We start from the raw sequence: 24,670 nt of genomic DNA on the forward strand, positions 1-24,670 counted from the left end.
AAGCAACTCATATGAGCAAAGATAATTTACATCAAACTTTTTCATGTAATTACCATAACTTTTAAACTAATACAAAACATGAATCTATTGACAATTATCTTTGAAATTGGATTAGCATGAACATTACCACATCAAAAACATGTTTATATGTTCAAAAACAGCTTAGGGTAATGTTCTTAGTCCAATTCCAGCCAAAACAGCAAACAGCAAGCTGTCAGCACCCAAAACTCGTCGAGTTCCTTGAGAAACTCATCGAGTTCCTTGAGAAAATCGTCGATTTCATGCCCAAAATGATGAACTCGTCGAGTTTTATGCATAAACTCATCGAGTTTTATGGTCTGGACAGATTCAACTTTGAAAAAACACATTTGCATCAAGTATAAGAGAAAGCCATCCTAGGCTCTGATACCACTGTTAGGTTTTGAGCATTCTAACACTCCTGAGTGTACATGCAACCCTAAATACCTTGGATCTATGTTATCTCTATTATACATGCAAATATGAACTTTCCAAGGTATTCATCCTAACTAGCATAATAACATTGATTCAAATGAATATATCAAGTTAGAATTTCATACCTCTTTGATGTAGATTGTCTTCATGAAGTTTGAGTGCCTAGTGCCCCAAGTGTGACACCTCAAATGGTTCACACAACACCAAATACACTTGGAATAGATTGAGAGAACATACACACTTCATGAAATCGGCTAGCCCTTCATTCTCACACGTAGTCTATCCAAATGCATGATGCCATGCAACCCAAATGGACCATGCCAGGTCGGATCAAGTCTCACCAATTATAGTTATGGACTTAGACATTAATCCAACAAAATATTCGTCAAAACAGAGGAGGAATTCTTATCAATCAAGAGAAATATACACAAAATTTGCTCGAAAAAATTGGGTTGACGAATAGAAAAAAGTTACAAGTACCAATGGCAACATGCACTAAGCTGACACCTTCGTTAGATAAACCTGTTGTTGACTTGACTCTTTACAGAAGCATGATAGGTTCGTTACTTTATCTCACAACAAGTAGACCTGATATCATGTTTCCTGATTGTAATTGTGCTAGGTATCAGTCAAATCCACGAGAACCATGTCTTACTGCAGTCAAGAATATTTTTCGTTTTCTTAAAGGAACAATTTCATAAGGATTGTGGTATCCTTCGAAAATCGGATTCTTCATTCAAGCATTTTTGGATGCTGACTTGGGAGGTTGCAATTTGGATAGAAAAAGCACGAGTGGAGGATGTCAATTGTGTAACACCCATAAATTTTACGCCAAATTTAAACTTTTCAAGCATACATAAAACCAAATAGTGATTGTTTACAAAATTGTTTTCAGTTCATTATTCAATCACAGTGTCCCAAAAGCCAGATCATAAGGATGAGGAGTGGTACGGTCACACCTTCTCCTTGCCATGAACTCCTGAGGTACCTGAAACAATAAACTAAAAACTGTAAGCCCGAGGGCTTAGTGAGCTACCCCCAAAGTACCAATACCACACTGATAATACCATATTTGTAATAACCAATTAATCAACATGCATACTGGGTCGTCGGCCTGACTGGACCACCCTGTAGAGCCTACAGTCCAACTGGAACTGCATCGAGCCTTCAGCATGACTGGACCACCATGTGGGCCTACAGTCTTCCCGGACCGCTCCTAGGGTGTGTTGGCCTTTAGCACAAAGCAAGACCGCCTCAACCCATGCAACAAGAAAATAACCATGTGTGCAAAACTAATATATACTGGCAGCTAACTCATTAATCAGCAATCCTAGCAATTTCTCATGACTAGAATACAGACCTAGCAGGCCACTAACATCCCAATCCCTAACGATCATAGAAGCATAACATACTGTCTATCCTGATTCCAATCTATCAGATCATAACCATACATATATACCATAACGATAACAACTAAAGGGTTGGCCTTGGTGCCTTAGACCCTTTTGATATAGTGAGGATAACTCACCTTGCAGATGTCGACTCGGAAGATAAACCCCAACTCTCGGGTCACTTGACACAAGCTCCACCACCTATTACCATAGTACAATATAATCATAAGTCCTTAACCTTATAAGGTACTCTATAACCCACTAGTAAACCGCTAGCCAAGGTCAAAGTCCTCAGTCAAGGTCAACAAGCCATGTTAACCTTAACTCACCGAGCACCCTCGGCTACTCGCCAAGTTCCTTGAAGCACTATCCAACTCGCCGAGTCATTGAGGTGACTTGGTGAGTTCCTCTTATTCTTGATCACACTTCTAAGCCACCCTTCGAGTTTCCTTCTTGCAACTCAACGGATATACATGCATACATATCCTGGAGAAAACTCATGCGACTCGTCGAGTTGTTCACACAAATCGTCGAGTTGCTCATCCAAATCGTCGAGTTCAAGGCCATCTTCATACGACTCGCCGATTCAACCTTGTGACTCACCGAGTTCCTTCAGCCCTTAAGCCATACAGACTCGTTTAAGCCATGCAATGGCTCCAAATTACAGATCCAAGCTTCTAGAGCTTGCTTTTCACGTAAAGTTGCAAACTTTACATGTATGCATGGCTAAAAAGGCTCTTAATGGCAATTCTAAGCTCTTAATGGGGTTTCATGCACAAGGAGGGTTTCAATCACCCCCACAACCGCAACTTTATGACTCTAGGACTTAGGAAGGGTCCAGATCTGAAGTTACAACTTCAGTTCTAGCCCATAGCTCCCCGTATCAACTCAAAATCCATAAAACCCTAAAACTCAACCAAAAGAAAAAAGATCTAGAAGGAAAGGGGAGTAAATATTGCAACTTGATACCCCGAGAAGATGCTAGCTGAGGTAAGTTCTGCTTCCCACACCTTCCTTGCTTCAACTCCTTTGCTCTTCAAGCTTTTCCCTCCTAGCCAGCCTTCTTTCCAAGGCTTAAATCACACCAAGAAGAGAACCACACGAAATAGGGTTTCACTGAGCTTCTCAAAGATTGTAAAGAGGCCAAAGGAGGCTGAGGCTCCTTTAAATAGGGGTGCAAAACCCCGAGATTTAGGGTTTCATCTGTCAGCTCCAACTCGTCGAGTCCCTTCATGGACTCGGTGAGTAGGTCACTAAACATGCGATCCCACCCAGCTGCTACTCGACGAGTAAGGCAACCAACTCGTCGAGTAGGACTTAAAACCAAAGAACCTTTTATTTAATCAATACCTGAGAATCGGGGCATTACAAATTGCTTGATCGGAAGTTGGCAATCGAAAAACCAAACATGTGTTTCGATTTCAACAGCAGAAGCAGAATATATTACTGTTGCAGCTTGTACATAACAAATCATTTGGATTCAATGTCAATTGCGTGATTATGCAATTAATATGAAGAAAATTTTTTTGTATTGTGATTCCCAAAATGCAATTCGTATTTGTCACAATCGTGTGCAACATTCGAAAACTAAATACATAGCTCTTCGTTACCATTTTATAAAGGATCATGTGAAGGATGATAATATAGAAGTTCATTTTGTGAAAACAACCGATTAACTGGCTGATATTTTCACAAAACGATTAGATGAAAATCATTCGTGAGAATCTTAGGGGGACTTGGAATGATCGAAGAAAATTCAGTTCCATGGGTTAAGGAATGAGAAACAAAAAGTGTCGATTCAGAGGTGCTGAATAACTTTACTAAAGAATTTTACTCAGCGTTTAGAGGTTAGTGTTCACATTCAACACTTCGACACACTTCGAATTCGAAATCTAGCGCAATTTGTTTTGGAGTAAAATTTTCGTTAGTTTATCAAATTTTCGTTAGTTTGTCAAATATTTTTCGTTAATTAGTGTCATAGTTTTCTTTTCAAAAAATCAAAACACCAAAAAGATTTTCTTATCTTTAGTTTTTAAATTTTTGAAAATTCAAAAACTCCAAAAATATTTTATTTTTGTTTTTTCTTTATATTTTCGAAAAATCAAGAACATCAAAAAGATTTTCATTTTGTTGAGTGTTTTCTTTTTCCATAAATCCAAAACCACAAAAATATTTTTGTTTGTATTATTTGTTACAGATATTAATAATGATTCGTATTGGGTTGATGCTTGCAGTTCAAGGGCCAGGTAAGTGTTCGAACATTTTGGACTAGTTAGGTTGTCCCTAGAAGCATGTTGTTGCATATCAACACAAGTCTCCATTGACTCAATGTGTGTTCACGAAAGCCTTAATGAAATTTTTCGTTACAAAAATTTCTTCCTAATCAGGCTTATATTCACATTAGTCTCCTGAGCTACCTGACTCTTCTCAAATGACTTAAGAGTTTGTTGTATGGTCCAAACATAACATAGATACAATTTGATTCTGAAACCAATCTTTTTCATCTCAAAGTTCTTACACTTTTGCACACACAATGACATATGTCCAAGAGGTCATTGTTGGGTCAAAAATATGGTTTATACTTTGCTTTTCTATGAAAATATATTTTTCTATAATGTAATATGTAATTTTGTGGCTGTGTATTGTCGTACACGTGTGTACGGCTGTACACCCTGTGTACGGCCGTACACAGGGTGTGCAGTTGTACACACGTGTACGGCTGGAGGTCCATATAAATAGATGTAATGGGTAGAGGAGTGTATGGTTAGAAGAGAGAAAAGGAGGAGCATGTTCTAGAGAGAGAAAAATAGAGAGAAGAATAGTGTGTGTGAGAAAATCTATTGTTGGAGCATCATTCATATCATTGAATACATCACAAGATTCATATTCTTCTTCTTCTCCTTCTCTTCTATTTGATCTGACCTCATCCAATTGATTGGGATTCCGCACCATCAATTGGATCTAATTGATACACAAGTAATTTGGGGAATTACAGTCTATGATCAAACCTATCGAGACTTAGACATATCAAAATTCTATGTTAATGATCTAACATCATGAGGTTGTGATGATAGTGAAACCCACTTTTCGATCTTTTTGAGGAATTAACGGGGAACTATGTTCCAGATTTTAACGAAACTTTTGTTTCTGTACCACATTTTCGAAACTCCAAATCATATTCAATTCTTATGAGTGGTCTTGATCAAATTATCGAAACCCACGATGTTTGTTACCAAACAAGATCCAGCACAAAAAAATTTCTTGATTATGATTTATGTGTGAGTTTTATTTTCTTTTCAAGTCACATTAAATATTTTTTGAAAGCATACTTGTCACTGACTACACTGATCATACATGTAATTTCGATTACAATTACTCACCTTATGTTGAGGATCATATGTATTGAAATCTTAAGCCACCCATGAAGCCTTGAAAAAGAAGCCCTTCGATACTTCTTTACAAGTATTCGATTGTAATTCACGGGACACTTGACAAGTAGTTGATCATCTCTCTTGATGATTAATGAAGTAACCTTTTCCCAAGGTTTAACTGCGTTTGTGTCGAAACTTTCGACATCACAGATTCCAAATTTTTGTTCATTTGCTTCTCATCTTATTTCTTTGACTCACTGCACTCACGAAATCCTTGAGGTTCTAAGTAATACCAACTCAGGCTGATGATTTCGCAAGTGTGGAATATGACTTTGCTTTTTATCCTAAAAGTGAAAGAGCCCTAACTCCATATTGAAGGATGGTGACGGTTACAATTCTATTGGGATAAACAAACAGGCTGTTTGAAAAGACCCCTTGTATTCCTCCCGATTTTCAAGGAGAAAAGACCCCTTGTATTCCTCATGATATCAAAATAGTGGTGCGATTTTCAAGGTGCCACATCGGATTTCATTTAATGTTGATCCTGCTTTTAATTCAAATTCTAGGGTTACATATAAAAGGGGATTCAAGGGTTCATTATATGTTTATGATTTCTAAAGAAAAATCCTAGAATTCTTTCAGAACTTCTACTTGTTCTTCAAAAATTCAAAACCCTAATCATGGCTACTCATGTTGATGTTACTGCTCCATCATAAAGAACTGATGATATTACTTCTCAACCCATTATGAAGATTCAAGGAACCAATTATCAAGTCGAAGGGGATGATTCATTATATCCAGAAGAATTGAAGATGTTGATCGTTGCTATGAAAAGCTTTGTTCTATTTACTACGATGTTCAATTCTTTTGTTGTTCCTTTTTCATGGTTGTCTCAAGCAGGATTCACTGCTACTTATTCGGAAGCCCTAGATGTGATTACGTTCAATCTAGTGAATGACAAGAAGATTTGTTTGTCCAAGAAGCTTTTCTGTCAAATTCTTGAAATTCTCAATTCTCCACTATACACTGATCTTTCATATGCTCAAATCATCTACATGTTCAACGAGATAGGTCACCAACCCCCACTTACAAAGATCAGTGATTTCAAGAAGTCGGCTCTTCCATGTATTTGGAATTTCTTATTTGGAATTTTTCTTCACTGCTTGATTGGTCGCAGTGTTGGTTTGGAAAAGGTCGAATGGAAGTTTATGTTATGGTAGTTGGGCTTTATTATGATATTCTTGTTGGTTATTCAACTCAAATGTGGAAAGAATTTCAAAAGAGTGTGTAGAATACAAACGTTGTTCAAGGGATTGTTGTGAGAAGGAAGGGCTTGTTGTGCCAACTGATGAGGAAAAAGCTAAGTTCTTGAACTATCATTTTCTGAAGGAGGTTACAGATGATGAAAAGGAATTTCCAAACATTGCAAGAATTCCTAATGCAATGTTAAACCGTGTTGATCCAGCAAATCAAGTGTTAATAGAATATTTGAAGAATGTGAATCCTGGTTTTCAAACAGGAGTGTTGTTGTAGTCCGATGCTGCTCCTTCTAAGAATTCGAGAAGTTCAAAGAAGGATACTAAGGCTACACCTGAGAAGGTTGTGCAAGAGACAAAGCCAAAGAAGTCTCCACCGAAACAATCGAAGACGGAGGAGCGAGTTTCGAAAGTGTTGACCAAGCCAGTTGAGCATGTTGGTGATGAACAAGATAATGAAATTATTCCTTCAAATTCTGGTGTCTTTAAACGAATTAAGAAGAAAGCTCGTTGTTCACGAATGTCTCCACCACTGGTTCGCAAACAACAAGTTACCCGTCAAGGGGTCATTGTTCGAGAAATTCAAGATCCTGTTTCTCCTTCATCGAAGAAACAAATGGCTGAAGATATGGCGAAGAATATTTCCAAGAAGATTAAAAAGAGAAAGCTGGTGATTCGTGATGCTTCGTCAGATAGTGAAATTGTACCAGACACTCCATTGGGTGCGAATTCACCACCGAAAGTTGTTATCCCAGTTTCTTTACCTACCACCACTGTTCCAATTGAAGTTCCTATAACCAAGCCAGTTAATGCAGAGGTACCAGTTTCGAACATTGCTACAAACGTATCTGATACGGGTGCACATGCTTCGGTAACTACTTCCTCTCAAGGTACTCATGTTATCATTCCTATCGAACATATTACAAGTTCAATTGTTTTGTTACCGCCATACATCATTCCTACACACCCAACTACTTCTTCATCAACTTTTACTCAAATTCTCAATCAACCAATCACCTCTCTGTTTTCTTCCCAATCTACGGATCCACCAAAGTCCGTTGACGATACTGATAATGAGGATGGAGGATTTGGAGGTACTTTCAAAGATCTGGAATTTGATAATGAAAAAGAAAATTTTCCAGATCATATGTTAATGTCCATGATGCAGTTCAAGATCCTTATAAGAAGTTGAATTCATTTATTCAATCTTAAGCAGATATCGGGGGAAGCCATTTTGTGTCAAGAATGGAAATTGATGGTATGATTAAAGCTTCCAAAGCTCGGGTGTTTACCAAAATTTCTGAATTCATTCAAGCATTTGAGTCTTGCATTAAGGAGAAGGTGGGATTAGAATGATCAAAATAATGAATTGTGTGTTAAGTCTCAATCTTCGAACTTTGAGGGATAAGTGAAAGACTTGAAAAGAGTGGGCAAAGAACGACATACATTATTCTCTCAATCAACAAGTTGACATTATTGATGCTGTTGTTACTAAATTCGTGAAGTTATATGAAGCACTAAGTCCTCAACTTACTCAGTTGTCTACTCAAGAATCGAAGAGTTTAACTGAGATCACTACTAAGTTGAGTGAGTTGAAGTCTTTAATCATGAAATCAAGTTCCTCTTCGTTGATCACTCTAGAATTTTTATCTCAAAAGTTCATATAGTTTGAAGCCATTCTTCATAAACAATTGGCCCCATTATCCAAAATTTTGAGTCTTTTACCAATGGATGCCCCGCCTGTTGTCACAGGGGTGCAAGGGGGAGAAAGGAAGGTTGGTAGAGGTGATGGAGTTTCGCATGAAGAAATCAAGACTGTTGGAAAAGTTTTCTCAACAAAAGTTCCGACAACTAAGCCAATTGTTTCTTCTGCTGGGCCAGTTACTTCAACAGTTGTAACTTCAATGCCAGTTATAAAGCCAATTTCTAAAGGAATTGTAATTGATTCTTCTGGTGGTGGTAGTAGTAGTTCAAAGCCAAAGGAAGCTGTTGATAGTTCTTCCGACAAAGACAAAGGGAAAATGATTGTTGTAGAAAAATCGAAGGAAGAAAGGAAGGCAGAGATTGAAGCAGAAATGGAGAAACAAAGGGCAATACAAAGCATATTGAGCCTTCGTGTAAATGATCCTCCTGGAATGAATAAGGGAGATCCAAGCAAGCATTACAACTAAGAGACCATTGAAGCAAAAGTTGCCTGCAATCACATGTATTCTTTTGAGAAAAAGCCCAAACAAAGCTATGTAGTCACAAATACAGACATGAGCCAACTTGATTTCCCTATGAACGAAATGATGTTCATAATGGTTAAGTGCAAGATAAAGGAAAAGTTCAACAATGATGATGAGTACACTTACATGAAACTCAAATTTCATGTTGTTCTTGGAAAAGTACCAGAGGAGATATGGTCACTTGTAAAGATCAAGAAGGTACTCAGTATTACGAAGGATGTTCTGTTCGAGAATATGATGCATAATTTTCGGTATCATGTTGTTAGGGTGAACAATCAAATTTGTGATTTCTCAATAGCTGATTTTCCTTTAATGAACTTGTATGATCTTATACAAGTTGCATTACTTTTGAAAGACAAGAATTCTTCATATCTTCAAGGAACAGATCCAGAAGTGTTTAGACTTGGTCTTGATCACATCAAAATATTCATAGATAACTACTATGAGTGTTTGGCCCTAACTGATGTGGAGTTGGCAACTGCAAAGGCATTGAAAGTGAAGGTTCCTATGGAAGCCACGAAGACTCAAGTTGAGTTGAAGAAATATTTTGATGGAGAAATTTGCTTGAAGCCGTTTGGATTGGTCTTCGCTAGAAAGGATAAGAATGGGAAGGCAAAAAGATTTATGTTTCAGGCATGCGAAGTGGAAAGATACAATACGTCCCAATATATGAACTTTATTGTTCGTATGAATAACTGCTCAAAGAACAATCAAGGGTATAAGGAGTTAAAGAAGATTTTGTCGTGGTATACTGAGATATGAAGAGTAATGTTGTTTTCTGCACAGATTCTGGCACCTTGAGTAGTTCGATATTATTACAAAGGGGGAGATTGTAGAGTTAAATTTTATTGTAATATGTCGAAATCTGTTTAATTATACTCTTCGTATGTTTTGTTATATATTTACTAAGGTGTCATGTATTCGAAGCTTAACGTCTAAGCCTTAGTATTTTTTGTACTTTCAGTCTCCTATAAATAGGAGTTGAACATTAAGTAGATGGTAAGAGAGTTAGAGTGTCATAAAGTGAGTTCTCTCTTTTACTATCGTTTTGTAACTCGTGTTCATTGGAAGTAATAGAGCTGAAACCATATTTTATTTACTTCTTGTGTTCAATTGTGTTGATTCTACTCTGATTTGATTCTTATACTCGATTATCACTTCATCAATAACCTTTAATCAATGGTCCAAATCATATTTTATCTTACTAAGGGTAAAAGACCATTTTACCCTTCCCATATTTAAATTAACTAATCTTGGCCCAAAATCCATAATGACCTATGGCCCAAATAGGCTTCTGTTAGTACGCTATGTGTACTCCATACTTACGCTCTGCATATTGGGCTTCAACATAAAGCGAAACAGGGTAAAGCCCATTACGCCATGCGTATTCCAGGGTTACGCCCATCGTACTACCCTAAAGACCAAAATGCATATTAAACACTTAATACCTAAAGTCTAAGCGTCCAATTCATATATCTAGCCCTTTGGAAAGTCTTAACTGATAAAGTTGACAACTTTAAGCTTTTGCATGTCTTAATAGAGCCCAAAACCAAACCCTAACTTCTTAACTCCATAAAATGGTCAATAACTCGTGCATGGTTGAACTATTCCCAAAAAGGTTCGATTTTTATGCAATAAGGACCTCTGAAACATCAAGAAATGCTAACCCACGCTCTAGAGTAGCTCCTACTCACAAGAGCCAACACTTGGGAACAAAACATGCCAAAACCCTAAACTATTCTAGAATTATACAAGAGACACATAAAGGTTAGGACTTTATACCTTCTGGAAGATGAGGATGATGAGTAGAGTATAGATCTACAAGCTATGGACTCGAAGCACACCTTCCAAGTTCTCCTTCATCACTATAACACACCAAAAATCACACAAAAACTTGAGATTCTTACAAATGGAGTTAGGGTTTCGTTGGGGCTGAAAGAGAGGGTGGTGATTGATGATAAGAAGGGTTTCTAAGGGTTTAAAGTCCTTAAATAGGGTCCAAGATCCTAAAATTAGGGTTTGCATTCACTATGAGTATGCCCTGTTTACTCTAGGTACGCCATGCGTACTCTAGGGAAACCCGGCGTCCAAGTTAATGAGTTACGCCCTTCATAACCCTTAGTTACGCCCCGCGTAATGGCCATCCATGCAAAAATCGATGTATATAAACTTTAAAGAATTTATCTAGGAATCGGGTGTTACATATTATCTCTTAGTATAATTAGTAGTAAATATTCTATTTAAATCATACATGTTCCCCAACTGTTTGACAGCCCGTTCTTTCCATCACTATACTGTCAAACGAATAGATACACTTGCCTAGTTGTGATTAAGTCCATTTTTATAAGTATTAAAACTAGTATTAAAAATACACTTTAGTATAATATATTTTTGGTATATAAAACTCAAATTGGTTTTGATTTGTGTGACTTCTCATGGAGTTTGTTTGTCATTTGCCATGCTTTTCCTTAATATCAATCTTAAACTCTTAGGTGGTGTTGCGAGAGAATGAAGCATGTAATCTTGAATGATTAAAGGCGAAGCTTTCATAGTTGTATACCATCAACATTCTTATTGTCATCTCTATTTCAATTTTTATTCGGTCATTCAAAGTCTTAAATCCCATGAACTAATCCCTCAAAATCATGTTTTGTTCTTCTTGATCAGTTTTTATAACCAACAATTGGATCCAAATTGGAACAAGCAAAGAAAAAGATCAATAATGGATGATCGGAATGATGATAAGATGGTCTTATCTCTACTACCCAAAATCAAAGAAAACCAAGAACAACCATGTTGTATACTTGCCACGTGTCAACTCTGAACACAAGGGTATATTTGGGAGAAGAGCATAAAGAGTCTACTGCAAAAATAGAAAGAAATGAAGAACAAAATAAAGACTATAAAGTATAGATGAGAATGATACTGGCAAAAAGAGGGAAAGATTGAGAATAAATGAGAATGGAGAACGAAGAGTCTGAAGCAAAAATAGAAAGAAATGATGAAATAAAGTTTTGTAAATTAAAGTTGGATGCTATATTATAGCATTGAACTTTCATTTCTAATTCTTAAATGTTTTAAGTTTAATTTTATATTATTTTTTCTTTTCTTATTTAAGCATCATACTTTGGAAATAAAATACAAGTACGATGCTATTATAGATCACAAAGACCTTTAGTTTGCTATTTAGCGGTTTTGGTCCCAAATATTATTTTCCTTGCAATTTGCTACCCTCCATCTAACTGATTTTTCAATAATGGTCCCCAAATCTAACTGATTTTTTTAAATATTGGTACCAAAAAGTTCTTTTTGCAATGTTGTGAAATGGTAAATATAACCTGATATGCAAAAGAACAATCCACCGATAAAATTTTAAAGAACATATCATGAAGATGAAGATACGTACAAAACCCTAAAACGCACTTTTTATTTCTCTCTACTTCATTAGCTCAGAAAGTACATAAAAAATAATGTAATTTTTTATTTTCCAACTAAATATAACTTCTGATATTTCAGCTACAGTCCTCCTGTTTCCTTTTAACTCTGCTACCCTCATAGTTCAGCAAAATGACACAACTAGTCCTTCCTATCTCTTCCTTCTTCAACTCTTACACTTATCTTCTTATCAGCTACAAATTTATTCCTACATGATAATTAAGTAATTAACCCAAACATTAACAAACCATCAAAAAGTAAGCTGATTGATTTCAAACATCATTCAGCTTCCATTAAAACCCTAATTTTGTATCATTTTTTAAACATAGATAAGAAAAGGATACGTACCAGATAGTAGTCTTTTGAAGAAACTTCATTGCTAAAAGCCTAAAACAACTGAATCCTCTCAAACCAACTTCACTTAATCTGAATGTGGAACCTCTTCATCAAGATTGCTACTTATCTTCTTTTCAATACCAGAGCTCTGTGACCCTGTTGCCCTTGCCAACATCACAAATGTCATCCCTCCAAGAACATTGTTCACCAATCTCAATCCAACCACAGAGGTCTTGAAGAAAACAGTTGGGAGACCTTTTTGCAACAAGAACTCGATTCCATTCAAAGTTTGGTACCTAAGATTACTGCTTACACCCATATGCATTGCCCAAGTTATGGCATTTAAAAACATGGGTGGAGGTTTGTTTGGTGATTCAAAGTTTGGATCCATCTTCTTCCTCATCTTGATCAAGCCATTGGAGAGAGCAGTTCCTGCTAACCCTGCAGCTAATCCAACGGCTGCAAATAGAGTTCCTTTGTAAACTAGGGTTCCTAAACGATTCATGAGAGTATATGAACCAGGCTCAAACATGTGGCTTGTAGGGGAATTGGCGAATATGAAAGGAAGGGAAATTGATGAAGAAGACATAGTGGGTGCTAATAGATACATAAGGGTGAAATTAAGAATTGAACCTACTACAAGTGTGGAAAACACAAAATCGAGTTCATTGAGCCCAAAATTTGGACGGGTTGCCATGTCACCAAGAACAGCTGCACTCACGCCCACCAGTTCTTCCATTAGGATCTTGAATGGAAACTGGGGATCAGCAGCAACTCTTGATCTCCACCCGCTAAGAAAGGCCCCAATTGGTCCAAAACTATCAGATTGAGGTGAATCATCGGATTTTCCATCTCCACCTCCACCTCCACCATGACGGCCATCATTTCCTCCCCCATTGTTGCCATGGTTGCCGCCACCAGCACCACAGAGAAGTGGTTGGAATTCAGGTAGTAAGTTAGGGCTAAAGGACTTTGATTTTAGGGAGGGAAACGTAAAGTTTAGGGAGGATTTGGAAAGGAGTTTTCTATCTGGTAATTGGAAGGTAGAAATGTGATGAAAACGATGGTAGTTTTCAGTAATATGAGGAGAATGGACCTGAGCTACAGAAGCCATATTTTAAAACAAAAAGGTTGAAAAGTGATGGAAAAGCAATTTGAACCTGAAAAAAGAGGTATCAATACGTAAGTTACAGTTTGAAGTTTGTGGCTACATTAAGTATCATATTACAGCATATACAATTGGGAACCTCAATTAAACCCTAACTTCAATAAAGCCAAAATGATATATCCAACAAATCAATTATTTCTCCACCACAACTGAAAATACAAGCGATGAGTGTACTCCTATGAACATTATGAGAATAAGATAAATAAGGATTCAAATCAATGTAAAGCGGAATTGAAAACGTTAAATTGGGATTACCTTTATGAGGTGGATTGGTAAATTGAATTGATGAAAAACCTTGAACGGTGTTGCCGGTTGCCGGAAAGAGATGATTTGGACGATTGCGAAGAAAACAACGGCAGTGAATCGAAGGAGCAAGTGAGTGTGGCTGGAAACTCCGAAAATAGAACTTAATATCTATATAAAACCCTAATGAGAGAATGCGACGAGGAGATGCGAGGAACAGCGATTGCTGAAAGAGACGCAGAGAAATTGAACGATTGAGCACCCAACCACGTTTGGTTCAGAAAATCAGAAGATGGGTGGTTTGTCCGACACGTGGCCGTGGGTATGGCCCACCGTATCTTACCCTCTTTAAAGATATTCTTTCACCCCAAAAAAATATTATTTCCTTTTAAGAAAAAAGAAACACAAAAAGTAACATGTATAGCCGATTACATTGTAATTTTATTTAACTCCTTTACTTTTTCCCATAATATATCGAAGAAGTGATGTGAAATTGTGAACGAAGAAAATTTTTATTGGTTTTTTGTCATTATGTTCATATTAATATTGTTTTCATCAAAATTTAGTTTTTTGATCGCTTTCATAAATTATATGTTAATAATAGATTCTTCGATGATTCGACATTCATTTGCCATAACTATTTAGGGGTGTTTTAACATTATTTTTGTTTCACTTTCAATGATTGTGATCAAAAACTTGAAGTAAGTTGCTCTATAACACCAATTTCTTTTAATCAATTATTTCGACTCACTTACATATTTTAACGATTTTAAGCCACCGACATTCTTTTCTGTATAATTTGTTTTGGCCTTGTTGACCATTTGTTGAATTACGCATGGTCTCACAAAAGTCTTTTCTCCCACTTGCAGCCGACACCATGGTAACCAACATTTCCTCCCATGCAACCAATTGATTTTATTTTTCAATATATGACGAATATGCCATGGTTGCCAAATAATAGAGGTTGAGTGAAAGATTTTGTTATTTTCTTTTCGTTGAATAATGTCATGATGTTTAATAGTTTTTGATGTTCCATGTTTGTGTAATTTTCTTAATTATTTATATGTATTGATGTGTTTGTCTGGAATCATGGTTTGGGTCAAGAAGGCTCACAAAACACGATGGAGTTATACTTGATTGTTTTTTGCTATACACACAAATATGTAAAACAAGGTAGGGATGTCAAAAAGCCTAAACCCTATTAATCTGACTAAATCCGAACCCAAATAAAACAAATAAGGTCGGGTTTAATAGATTCTACAATTGAAATCGCGTTTTATCAGGACGGCCCAAATAACCCAAAACATAAATAAGGTCGAGTTTCCAGTTTATATTATCACATTTAGTCGGGTTCGGGTTAACTTGATTAAGCCTATAATCTAACAAGTCTTTACATATTGTTTATGTTAGTCCTATACAAGTTAGCCTTTACGCTACATGTTGTTTATCTAATAAGAAAATCCTATTCATTTCTCGTTCCATGTTAAATAGTAAATTATAATTAGAAACGACCATATATTGACAAAAACTTTCGGTGTACACAAAGTTGAATCGCCAAAACAAAAGAAAAAATGATCAATTTGCTTTTGCCTAATTCATAGCACGTGTATATGGTTTAAAACACCATAAATTGAGTTTTACTTTATACCTTAAGTCTCTATGCACGAGGGTTGTGCATTAAAATGGAAAAACTTAAATTCATCTTATATTTTAACCTGACTAACCTAAAACCCGATTAATCCGAACCTGACTAATCTAAACCTTAATAGGGTTGGTTTTCAGATAATTCTTTACAAAAAAACCCGACTAACCCAATTCGTTTAACCAAAAAACTCTATCCAGTTGACTCGATTAACTGCCCCAAGCAAAAACTACTTGATTAACATGGAGCACTAAGACAATAACAAGGGTTAACATTAGCAAAAGCTTCATGTTGAAAATAATAAGTGAAAGGAACTTTATTAAATAATAAAAGTACAAAAATATTTCTAATGTTAACAAAAAAAAATGGGAGTAAATTGTTCATTTTACAAATTTTTAACATTATATTTCTAACATATTAGTGATAAGGACCAAACATGTAACAAAATAAAAATGTTAGGACTGAAAACATAACAACATGCACATTTGACCTAAAATTGCAACTTTGCATAAAATATATGGACCAATTGTGTAATTTACCCTACGCTACCCTACAATATAGTATTAAAGGATAAATTTCGGTTGGTACGAGTAAACCGAGGAAGGGAATTGCAAATTAGCATCTTTCTCCTGCCAAATTTCTAGTCTCCTCTATTTTAAACAAGTTGCTACTATTAGAATACGCGCTTCGTCTGAATTCTGATTAGGGTTTTATCAACTTACTCCGATCATCGCCGGACAACCTCAATTCTCAGGTTATCTATTTCCATCCATCCGATTACATCTATTTGGGCTTCACGTCTTTTTGTAATCGAATCGTTTTCTTAACTTTGTATCATTTTAATATCTTAGCTAGGAAACTCTATGCCATAATTGTAACTAGGAAATGCAGATTTACTAGCTATTACCTGTTCAAGTTCATGCTCTTCTAGGGTTTTGGTTGGTGAGAAGCTGTATTCCATTAGGATCTAGTCTTTGATTTACACCTTTCTTTAAAGCTCTAATTCTCTTTGAGATTTTCAATTTAGAGTTACGATCTCAATGAATTCACCCTCATTATCCTCCATTTTTGTCAGTATATGTAATTCCAGTTTTCCTGCCTATGAGTTACTTTGTTCCGATGAATTTTGTTTATATTGATATACTGTTACTGCTCTATGTAAGAATTATTTACCTTTCAAGCTAAATTTTTGATTTTTTTTCAGAGTACATCGACTATATCCACAATTCTAAACATCAGAATGGGGATATGCTTCTCTTCGGTGAGTTTCCTTTGGTCATTTCCAACTAACTTAATAAAGAATCAAAGCACTTCACGTGTTTTTCAACAAAAAGGATATATTCATGTGCCATGAATTATGATGCCCTGCTTTTACCTAACTCTATGATATCTCTGGATCACGATAGATGATATGGTATGTTATATATTGTTAACCTGAATCTGCTGCTTTGAGTTGTGATAGAAAAGGTTAGATGTGGGGTATGTTCATGAATATAGATAAAGTGACATCTGAAAGATAGAAATCCAGACTGTTTGCTAATGAAAAGGAATAAAGTGTAATATGATAATCCCACCAACCAACATAATTCTCTATATTTGAATGATAGCCAACCTGTCCATGATGCCCATTCACTCATTCATTCAATTGCATGTGCCCCACTTTATATGTAGAATTCCCTAACAATTTGAAATTACCAATACTACCCTCCACTATAGGCCTAATTTCCTAAATCCTGCTACATGATCCGGTTTAAATGTGATGTTTAAGGTTTGTTTGTAATAAAAAGAAAAGCAATGAACAAAAGAAACATGAAATGTACAATTGAGGAATAAAAGACTTCAAATTAGTGCATGTCTAAAATACCTGAGAATGAGGCTGAGTTGCAATATAATACCCATGTGTGACTCTGAATACCTTGATTGAGAGATCAAAATGGAAAGAAACAGGTGGCTACCATGTTGGTATTTATTACATTTTAACCCTTTTAATTCAATTTATATTTTCAGACACATAATGATGGAGATGAGTCCGATCATAATGCCGAATTTGCTGGAGGTAACGTGACCCTTGTCTCTTCCAAGGATGCTTGGGATCAAAAGCTCTCAGAAGCAAAGAAGGATCACAAAATAGTAATTTCTTCTTCATATATAAATTGGCATTATCAACTACATTTCATCGACTAGACTAAACAAACATTATAGGATTATCTTCAATTATAATGATTAGAAGGGCATTCACGTCTTTTTCTTACACAAGTGATCAAGAGCAAGTCCCAGTCTCAGTCTCAGTCTCAGTCCCACCTTTTCTTGTGTAGGACGATAATTTACACTTTTTGCCCCATTGACATCAACCGCAGTCCCAAAAAGCTGCAATTTTTGTCTCATTGACATCAGTCTTAGTCCCACTTTTTTGGGTGAGACAAAAAGTTGCAGCTTTTGTCTCCAGTCTCTCTGACACAGTATAACCTGTTCTGTGTTGTCTTGTAGGTGATTGCCAACTTTAGCGCGTCTTGGTGTGGGCCATGTAGAATGATTGCACCATACTACATTGAGTTATCTGAGAAACACCCGTCTCTTATGTTTTTATCTGTAGATGTTGATGAATTAACCGTAAGTTATACTCCCCCTTCCCAATTTTATTCATTTTTCGATCTTATAAAAAATAATTAAGTTGCATTTTGTATCGAAATAGTAAATGGTATGTTGATGCAGGATTTTAGCACACAATGGGACATAAAAGCTACTCCAACATTTTTCTTCCTTAGAAATGGAGAGCAATTCGATAAACTTGTGGGAGCAAATAAGCCGGAGCTCTTGAAGAAGATAAATGCCATTGTGGATTCAGAGCCTCCTCATCGTGCTGTGTAACTACTTGATGGTTTTATGTTGTTGATTCTTTTAAAGTCAGTAGTTCGTACATAATTTCCCCAAACTTTTTTTTTGTGCGAGAGTTTTATCGTTTTCTGTGAAATGTAAGATTTTTGTTTTTGTAATGTTGTGGAAGGTTTATGTTTTGCAATTTGTGATTTGTTCTGTGGTTTAGGGTTGTTTAGATGTTGGATAGGTGGGTAATTATAATTGGATAATTAATTAGTTGTAATAAAATGTTTTGTAAAAGATAAGAGTTTGGATTTTTTTTAGTGTCGAATAGTATTTGAGTCGAACAAGCCTTTCGCGTCATCCTCGTTCAATATATAATGGAGAGAATCGTTAAATATAAGGTCATACAAATCTTATAAATCTAATTGCAACAAGCCGAATGATCCATTCAAGAACACGTGTGATTGGAGTGATACAGAAGACTCTCCTATGGAAAATCTCAATCACACTTTCGTTCGGAAGGATCTAGTGTAGCATTAATGTATGAACAAGTAACACGTCTCCTAACATTGGTGGTAAGGTTAATTTGAATTGCTTTTATACAACTGTTTGTTTGTTTATACACAAAACTGTATAAATGGTCATGTGGTATGTTGAAAATTGTTACTTTTGACCAAAAATATTTGAACTAGCACAAGTGATTCAAATTTTTATTTTGTTGTGGTTTTGATCAATTTTCATTTGAAAATATTCAAAATGACAAGATTTCCAATTTATAGTTTCATTTTTCATGTTCCTTTTATTAGAATGATTTAAAAAAAAAAAAAAACAAAACATAAATATTTCTCCCAACCACCCTCAAAGTTAAACATATTCTTTCTTTTACCCTTTCTTCTCTTTGTTCATTGTTATGCCGGACAACCACCGGCTTTCAAAGTCGGATGACCATTGTGAATCTATTCAGATTAATATTGTGAATTCTGAAAACTAAATTATATACAGTTTAGATTTACAATGTGAATAGATCAATTTGTTGATTTTACAAGACTAATTTAGGAGTAATCAAAACATTAAAATATTATAAAACTATATGGAAATATATTTTGATTAGTATGTAATTTTCACTTAATTTGTGAATGATCAGAGAATTAAAATAGTAAATCAAATTCACATTATGAATCTTAAAATTGATATATTTACAGTTTAGATTCACAGTGTGAATGTAAACTGATCGAGCTTTTTATAATTGATGTTAATGTTTATTAATAGAAGACAAAAACTTGAGACCTTTGGTATAATTAGATTTTTTTGAAAAAAATAACTAAATATTGAAAAAAAAAAAAAAAAAAAAAAAGCAAAATGGGTTTTTCTCCAAAAAAAAAGCTTGTTTTTTATATATTAGCATTAATCTCTATAAAAAGTGGATGAAAAATCGTAAACAACAGTATATTCAATTTTTTTTATTCCGATAAAAAAGATGGCTTAGAAAAATTTTAAATGAAAAAAGACGTGAGTTTTTTGGTAAAGATGTGACTTTTATGGTATAATCTAATATATGTGCGTCCAATGTACAAGTTAGGGACGGTTTTACTTGGGTGTCCCGGTGTAGTACCAGCAACACCTACTTTTCGTGTACGTAGCAGATTTTTTTTACCTATTTTTCATGCACCAGCAGCACCTTCAACCTCGGCAATACCTACTATGTGTTCCTCCTAGGGGTGTAAACGAGCCGAGCCGAGCCCGAGCCTAACCAAGCTCGAGCTCGGCTCGTTTAATTTTGAAGAAGCTCGAGCTCGAGCTCGGCTCGTGAACAATTTAGTGAGCTCGCGAGCCTAAACGAGCTTAAACGAGCCTATATATATATATATATATATATATATATATATATATATATATATATATATATATATATATATATATATATATACACTCTCACACACACACACACACACACACACATATATATATATATATATATATATATATATATATATATATATATATATATATATATATATATATATAGGCTCGTTTAGGCTCATTTAGGCTCGCGAGCCCACTAACTGAAGCTCGGCTCGAGCTCGTTTAATAAACGAGCCTCATATTTGGGCTCGAGCTCGGCTCGGGCTCGTTTAATTCGATCTCGAGTCGAGCTTTTAACGAGTCGATCCCGAGTAGCTCGCGAGGAGCTCGGCTCACTTACACCCCTAGTTCCTCCTACATCAGCCTCTGATACAAGTGTACATCCGATCCCTTAGCTGTTAATCATTATGATTTCATGCGCTCATGATTATCATCCTATAATTGATTAAAAAATATCTGCAGATCATTTTGTAATTTTAAAGAATAATAAGTTTTGTGAAAAAAAAAACAATTTTTTGTATTTTATAACCCAATAAATAGACATATATTTAGGTGAAGTAAAAGATTTATTAACAATTTTATTGATAAATAGGTTGATTTAATAATTTTACATACTATATAACGGATAATGCTGGATGGGCTATGGTCGTGTACTCGTGTTAAAAGGCCCATCAACGGTGAGATTTGAGCAACGAAGACATGTCGACGTAAGATAGTTAGTAAATGTAACTAATTGTAGACTGAGAAAGTGATTTCAATATTTGAAATGAACCACCAAGACATGAGGCGAGACATGTACATCTATTCTAATTAAAGATACAGAAACAAATTCTCTACAAAGAAATGTATACCTCCGACCTCCTTAATTAATAATTACCCCCCTACAATTCGGGTGGCATCTGGAGGAAAACATCCCGACTCTCTTGAAGAGCCAAGGCCCGCTGGAGACTCACAAGTACATCCCCCATTGAGGGCCTATCTTCTCCCTTGTCAGCAAGACACGAGGTTGCAGTTTTGACATATATCTCCAAGCATTGGGGCAAAATTTCACCCATGAGATACGGGTCGATATTCTGATCAAGAATGTCATCTCTGTAACAGTGTAGGGCCCATTCAGACAACATCTGTTGCTCTGTGGGACGTGTCGAGTCCAGGGCAGGGAGGCCAAATAATATTTCAAAAAGCACAACGCCGAAAGAATACACGTCCGACTTCTCAGTCAACCTATGTCGCCGGTAATATTCCGGGTCTATATACCCGAAACTACCCTTCACAGCACTGCTTAGAGCGTTATCCACAACAGGGCGCTCTCTTGATAGTCCGAAATCAGACACTTTGGCATTGAGATTTTTGTTTAAGAGAATGTTGGATGTTTTCACATCGCGGTGGATGATGGGACTCTGGAAACCCGTGTGAAGATAGTGTAAACCGCTTGCCGATTGTATAGCGATCTTGAGCCGCTGGGCCCATGTTAATGGTTCGTTGGTTGGTTGGGTGTTTTCTCTGTCATAAAGATGCTGACGGAGGGTTCCGTTATCCATGTACTCATATACGAGGATCATCTCTGAGTTTTCGTTACAACAACCGAGTAAAGAAATGAGATGAAAATGGCGGAGCCTCAGAAGGACTGTAATCTCAGCTCTGAATTCCTTCTCGCCTTGGTGGTAACGTGTACTCCCGCGTTTGATAGCTACGGTGGTCCCATCCTTGAGTGTTCCAATGTAGACCTTCCCGAACCCACCCTCGCCGATAACTCGAACCTTGTCGAAGTTATTAGTTGCAATCTCGATCTCGCTGAAGGAAAACAGAGTGTAGGCGGGCCCACCTTCGTATTCGAATTCCAAGTTACTCAGCTGGACACTCTTGTGGAGTTTTCTTCTTCGGGAACATAGGTACCAAACAAGAAGATTGAAAATTGCAAGGAGAAGGACAGAAGCAGTGACGACACCACCGATCACCCAGGGTTTGTTGTTGTTACTCGGGTGCGTGATAGCTTGTTGTGGAGCATCAGTTGCAGCTAAAACCATGTCCATCAGAAAACCAAGTACCAGAAGACGAGAAAAGTAGGCTTGTAAGTGATACGTATTGTGAATCGCCCCACAGATACCGTCTAGTATTCTTAGAACATAGTAAGCTATCATATGAACATAGCAAATCAGTTCTTTGCCTTCCTCTTTCTCTTCAAATATCAATTTACAATCCATCGTGGGAAGTCACTGGATTCCCCACCTAACTTTGACCCTACGTATCAAAGCATATCACAACACAATCTCAATACTCATCATCATAAATCATAACGAACTCATAAACCCACAACACCAAAAACAAATTTCGATCACGATTAAAAAGAATAACAACCTACAAGATTACCTTCTCAAACTCTATATATAAAAATACCAATATCAACACATACACGGATAGGTAATTTAATTCTTGACATAGGTATTTAGCAATCCATTCTATATAAAATGATCTCACATGGAAAGAAAATAATTCTCCAATAGGAAAAAAGGGTAATTCTATCCTCAGTCCTCACCCCCTTCTATCAAACATAAAAACATGTTCGGTCTAAATAATAAGACAATAAATAGATAAACTTTGTCTTACTCACAAAAATCAATATTCAAATTGTCATTTTGTTAATCGACTACTACTTTATACTAACAAAATCAGCAAGAAACCAGCAGATCAAATCCAATCATTCTCTAAAATTATCTATCTACTTATTGTGGGTTAGAAGAATTAGAGTTCCAATTGTGTTTCTTTGATTTCCACAGGTAAAACAAACGCCAAAGCAAGCAGATCTAAGAATTTCTGAACAAAATAAAGAGGTGAACTTTGCTGAAAATCTAATTGATCCAAGAACAAAAGAATTATTACCTTCAAAAGAGCAGTTTGGGTGAAATCGCCCACCGTGTTAAAACGCTTGAAAAACTACGCACCAATGATCTCCCCTTCCACAGCCACTGAGAACGATAACAGAAACAGGAACCCTAACTAAACAAACATAAAATAAAATAAAAGGTTTATATCAAGGTTTCAACATCGGGATTCTATCTAGGATCGATTTTGGGTTTGCAAAATCGGGATCGTAAGATGGGATCGAGATCTAAGATCCCACAAAATAGAATATAATTTTAATTTATAATATTTAATCATGAAAACTATTTCAAACATTTAGTTTTTCATTCAAAAGTTATAAAAACTTCAAAATATTAGTCATAAGTTACAATAAAAATGATAAATGGTAGATTGATAAAGGATAAAAGGCATAAAGTGGTAAAAAAATTTCATTTGCAAAAAAAAAAAAAAAAAAAAAATCAAAGGAAGGTAGGATCGGATCGGATCTCGATCCTACGATCTTACGATATTACCTACGATCATACCCCAAATACGATCCTTTTACGATTCGGATCGTTTTTCATACCTATGATCGTAGGATCGTATGATCCTACGATCAGGATCGCGATTTTGACAACTATGGTTTATATGGACCAATTTGGTGCAAGCCTTTGTGAATTAGCGACAGCAGTACAGCACCGAGAAAAAGTTAGACATTGGAATTGACTATTTCTTTTCCTTCCTCTTAACTATAGTGGATCACGGGTCGACTATATATAAATTATCGTTATTCATTCAAATCATAACATTACATAACATTGTTTATCCAATTTTGAAAGGGCTGATTCTTCCACAGCATTTCTTACGCATTTTATAGTTAATGGACATAAATACCCCCTTCTTAATAGATTTTTTTGACGTAATATTAAAATAATTTTTTGTTAATATAATTCAATACATATCGAAACGAACAACAAGCTGTGCCGCTAGTTTTTTCTGAATGGTAAAACCAATTCTTTTGAAAACAACATTTGTGGATCTAGGAGATAAGACATTATAATTCTAATGAATGACTCGTTGGACTCTATTGAGGAGCTCTACCGCCTATGATGCGAGAAAATCAAATGTATCGAATGCAAAAGGTACAAACACATGTTGATTTTCTATACATGTATTCTCGTGTTTTACCACTTTGCACGCAGCGACTTTCAAGGCGGTATGCCCAGCTGTGAAACCCTCGTTCCCTAAACCAACGTGAGGAGAGACCTCAGTAAGATCCACACACGCATGTTTCCCTCATATCCATCCAATGATCAAAATGTCAGACGGTCTAAGTGTGGACCTTCCATCATGCAGGTCCGTCAAAAAGTTCATTGGTGCTTCTTTCTTCATAGAAATACCGACAAGCATGAAAGAGAACATCCTGAACCACATCATATTTGTACTTGAAACCAAGGAACTCTCTACAATGAACTGCATATTCCCCAAAGGTATCCAAACATGCCTTGCGATAAACTGGGCATATCTCGTCAATTGGGAATATGAGAATCATGAGGCAGTAATGAAGGATAGTTCGTACTCCACAGGAGATATATGCTGGCCAATACCATCAATAAGGATACT

The 24,670-nt window shown here is 36.0% G+C and overlaps 2 protein-coding genes, 1 long non-coding RNA gene and 1 pseudogene across 6 annotated transcripts; 1 reads left to right on the top strand and 3 right to left on the bottom strand.

Moving 5' to 3' along the window:
* Positions 1–1,289: 1,289 nt before the first annotated feature.
* Positions 1,290–10,565, bottom strand: LOC145009115 (uncharacterized). The gene is made up of 2 exons (XR_013663752.1): positions 10,482–10,565; positions 1,290–1,441 (listed from the first exon to the last, which is right to left on the bottom strand). It is a non-coding gene; the product is annotated as an uncharacterized LOC145009115 (long non-coding RNA).
* A 1,478-nt stretch (positions 10,566–12,043) lies between these two features.
* Positions 12,044–14,134, bottom strand: LOC145011791 (protein RETICULATA-RELATED 3, chloroplastic-like). Of its 3 annotated transcripts, XR_013664261.1 has the most exons (4): positions 13,894–14,133; positions 13,718–13,814; positions 12,483–13,630; positions 12,044–12,342 (listed from the first exon to the last, which is right to left on the bottom strand). XR_013664261.1 is itself a non-coding variant. In XM_078970527.1 (2 exons), the coding sequence occupies exon 2, from the start codon at positions 13,582–13,584 to the stop codon at positions 12,556–12,558; it is 1,029 nt and encodes a 342-aa protein (XP_078826653.1). In that variant the 5' UTR covers positions 13,585–13,630; positions 13,894–14,134; the 3' UTR covers positions 12,482–12,555. The 3 variants fall into 3 exon arrangements, 1 of the variants encoding a protein (XP_078826653.1); XR_013664260.1 differs by lacking the exon at positions 13,718–13,814 and having other exon boundaries at positions 13,894–14,132; XM_078970527.1 differs by lacking the exons at positions 12,044–12,342; positions 13,718–13,814 and having other exon boundaries at positions 12,482–13,630; positions 13,894–14,134.
* Positions 14,135–16,136: 2,002 nt separating this feature from the next.
* Positions 16,137–18,663, top strand: LOC145012203 (thioredoxin H-type-like). The gene is made up of 5 exons (XM_078970989.1): positions 16,137–16,277; positions 16,728–16,784; positions 17,531–17,653; positions 18,011–18,133; positions 18,236–18,663. The coding sequence occupies exons 2-5, from the start codon at positions 16,764–16,766 to the stop codon at positions 18,389–18,391; spliced, it is 423 nt and encodes a 140-aa protein (XP_078827115.1). The 5' UTR covers positions 16,137–16,277; positions 16,728–16,763; the 3' UTR covers positions 18,392–18,663.
* A 2,259-nt stretch (positions 18,664–20,922) lies between these two features.
* Positions 20,923–23,214, bottom strand: LOC145012652 (receptor-like protein kinase FERONIA pseudogene; annotated as a pseudogene). Its single transcript, XR_013664610.1, has 2 exons — positions 23,087–23,214; positions 20,923–22,447 (listed from the first exon to the last, which is right to left on the bottom strand). The product of XR_013664610.1 is annotated as a receptor-like protein kinase FERONIA pseudogene (transcript).
* Positions 23,215–24,670: the final 1,456 nt, after the last annotated feature.

The sequence above is a fragment of the Lactuca saligna genome, chromosome 8, assembly GCF_052625555.1.
Source record: "Lactuca saligna cultivar CGN05327 chromosome 8, ASM5262555v1, whole genome shotgun sequence".
NCBI classification, from domain to species: domain Eukaryota; kingdom Viridiplantae; phylum Streptophyta; class Magnoliopsida; order Asterales; family Asteraceae; genus Lactuca; species Lactuca saligna.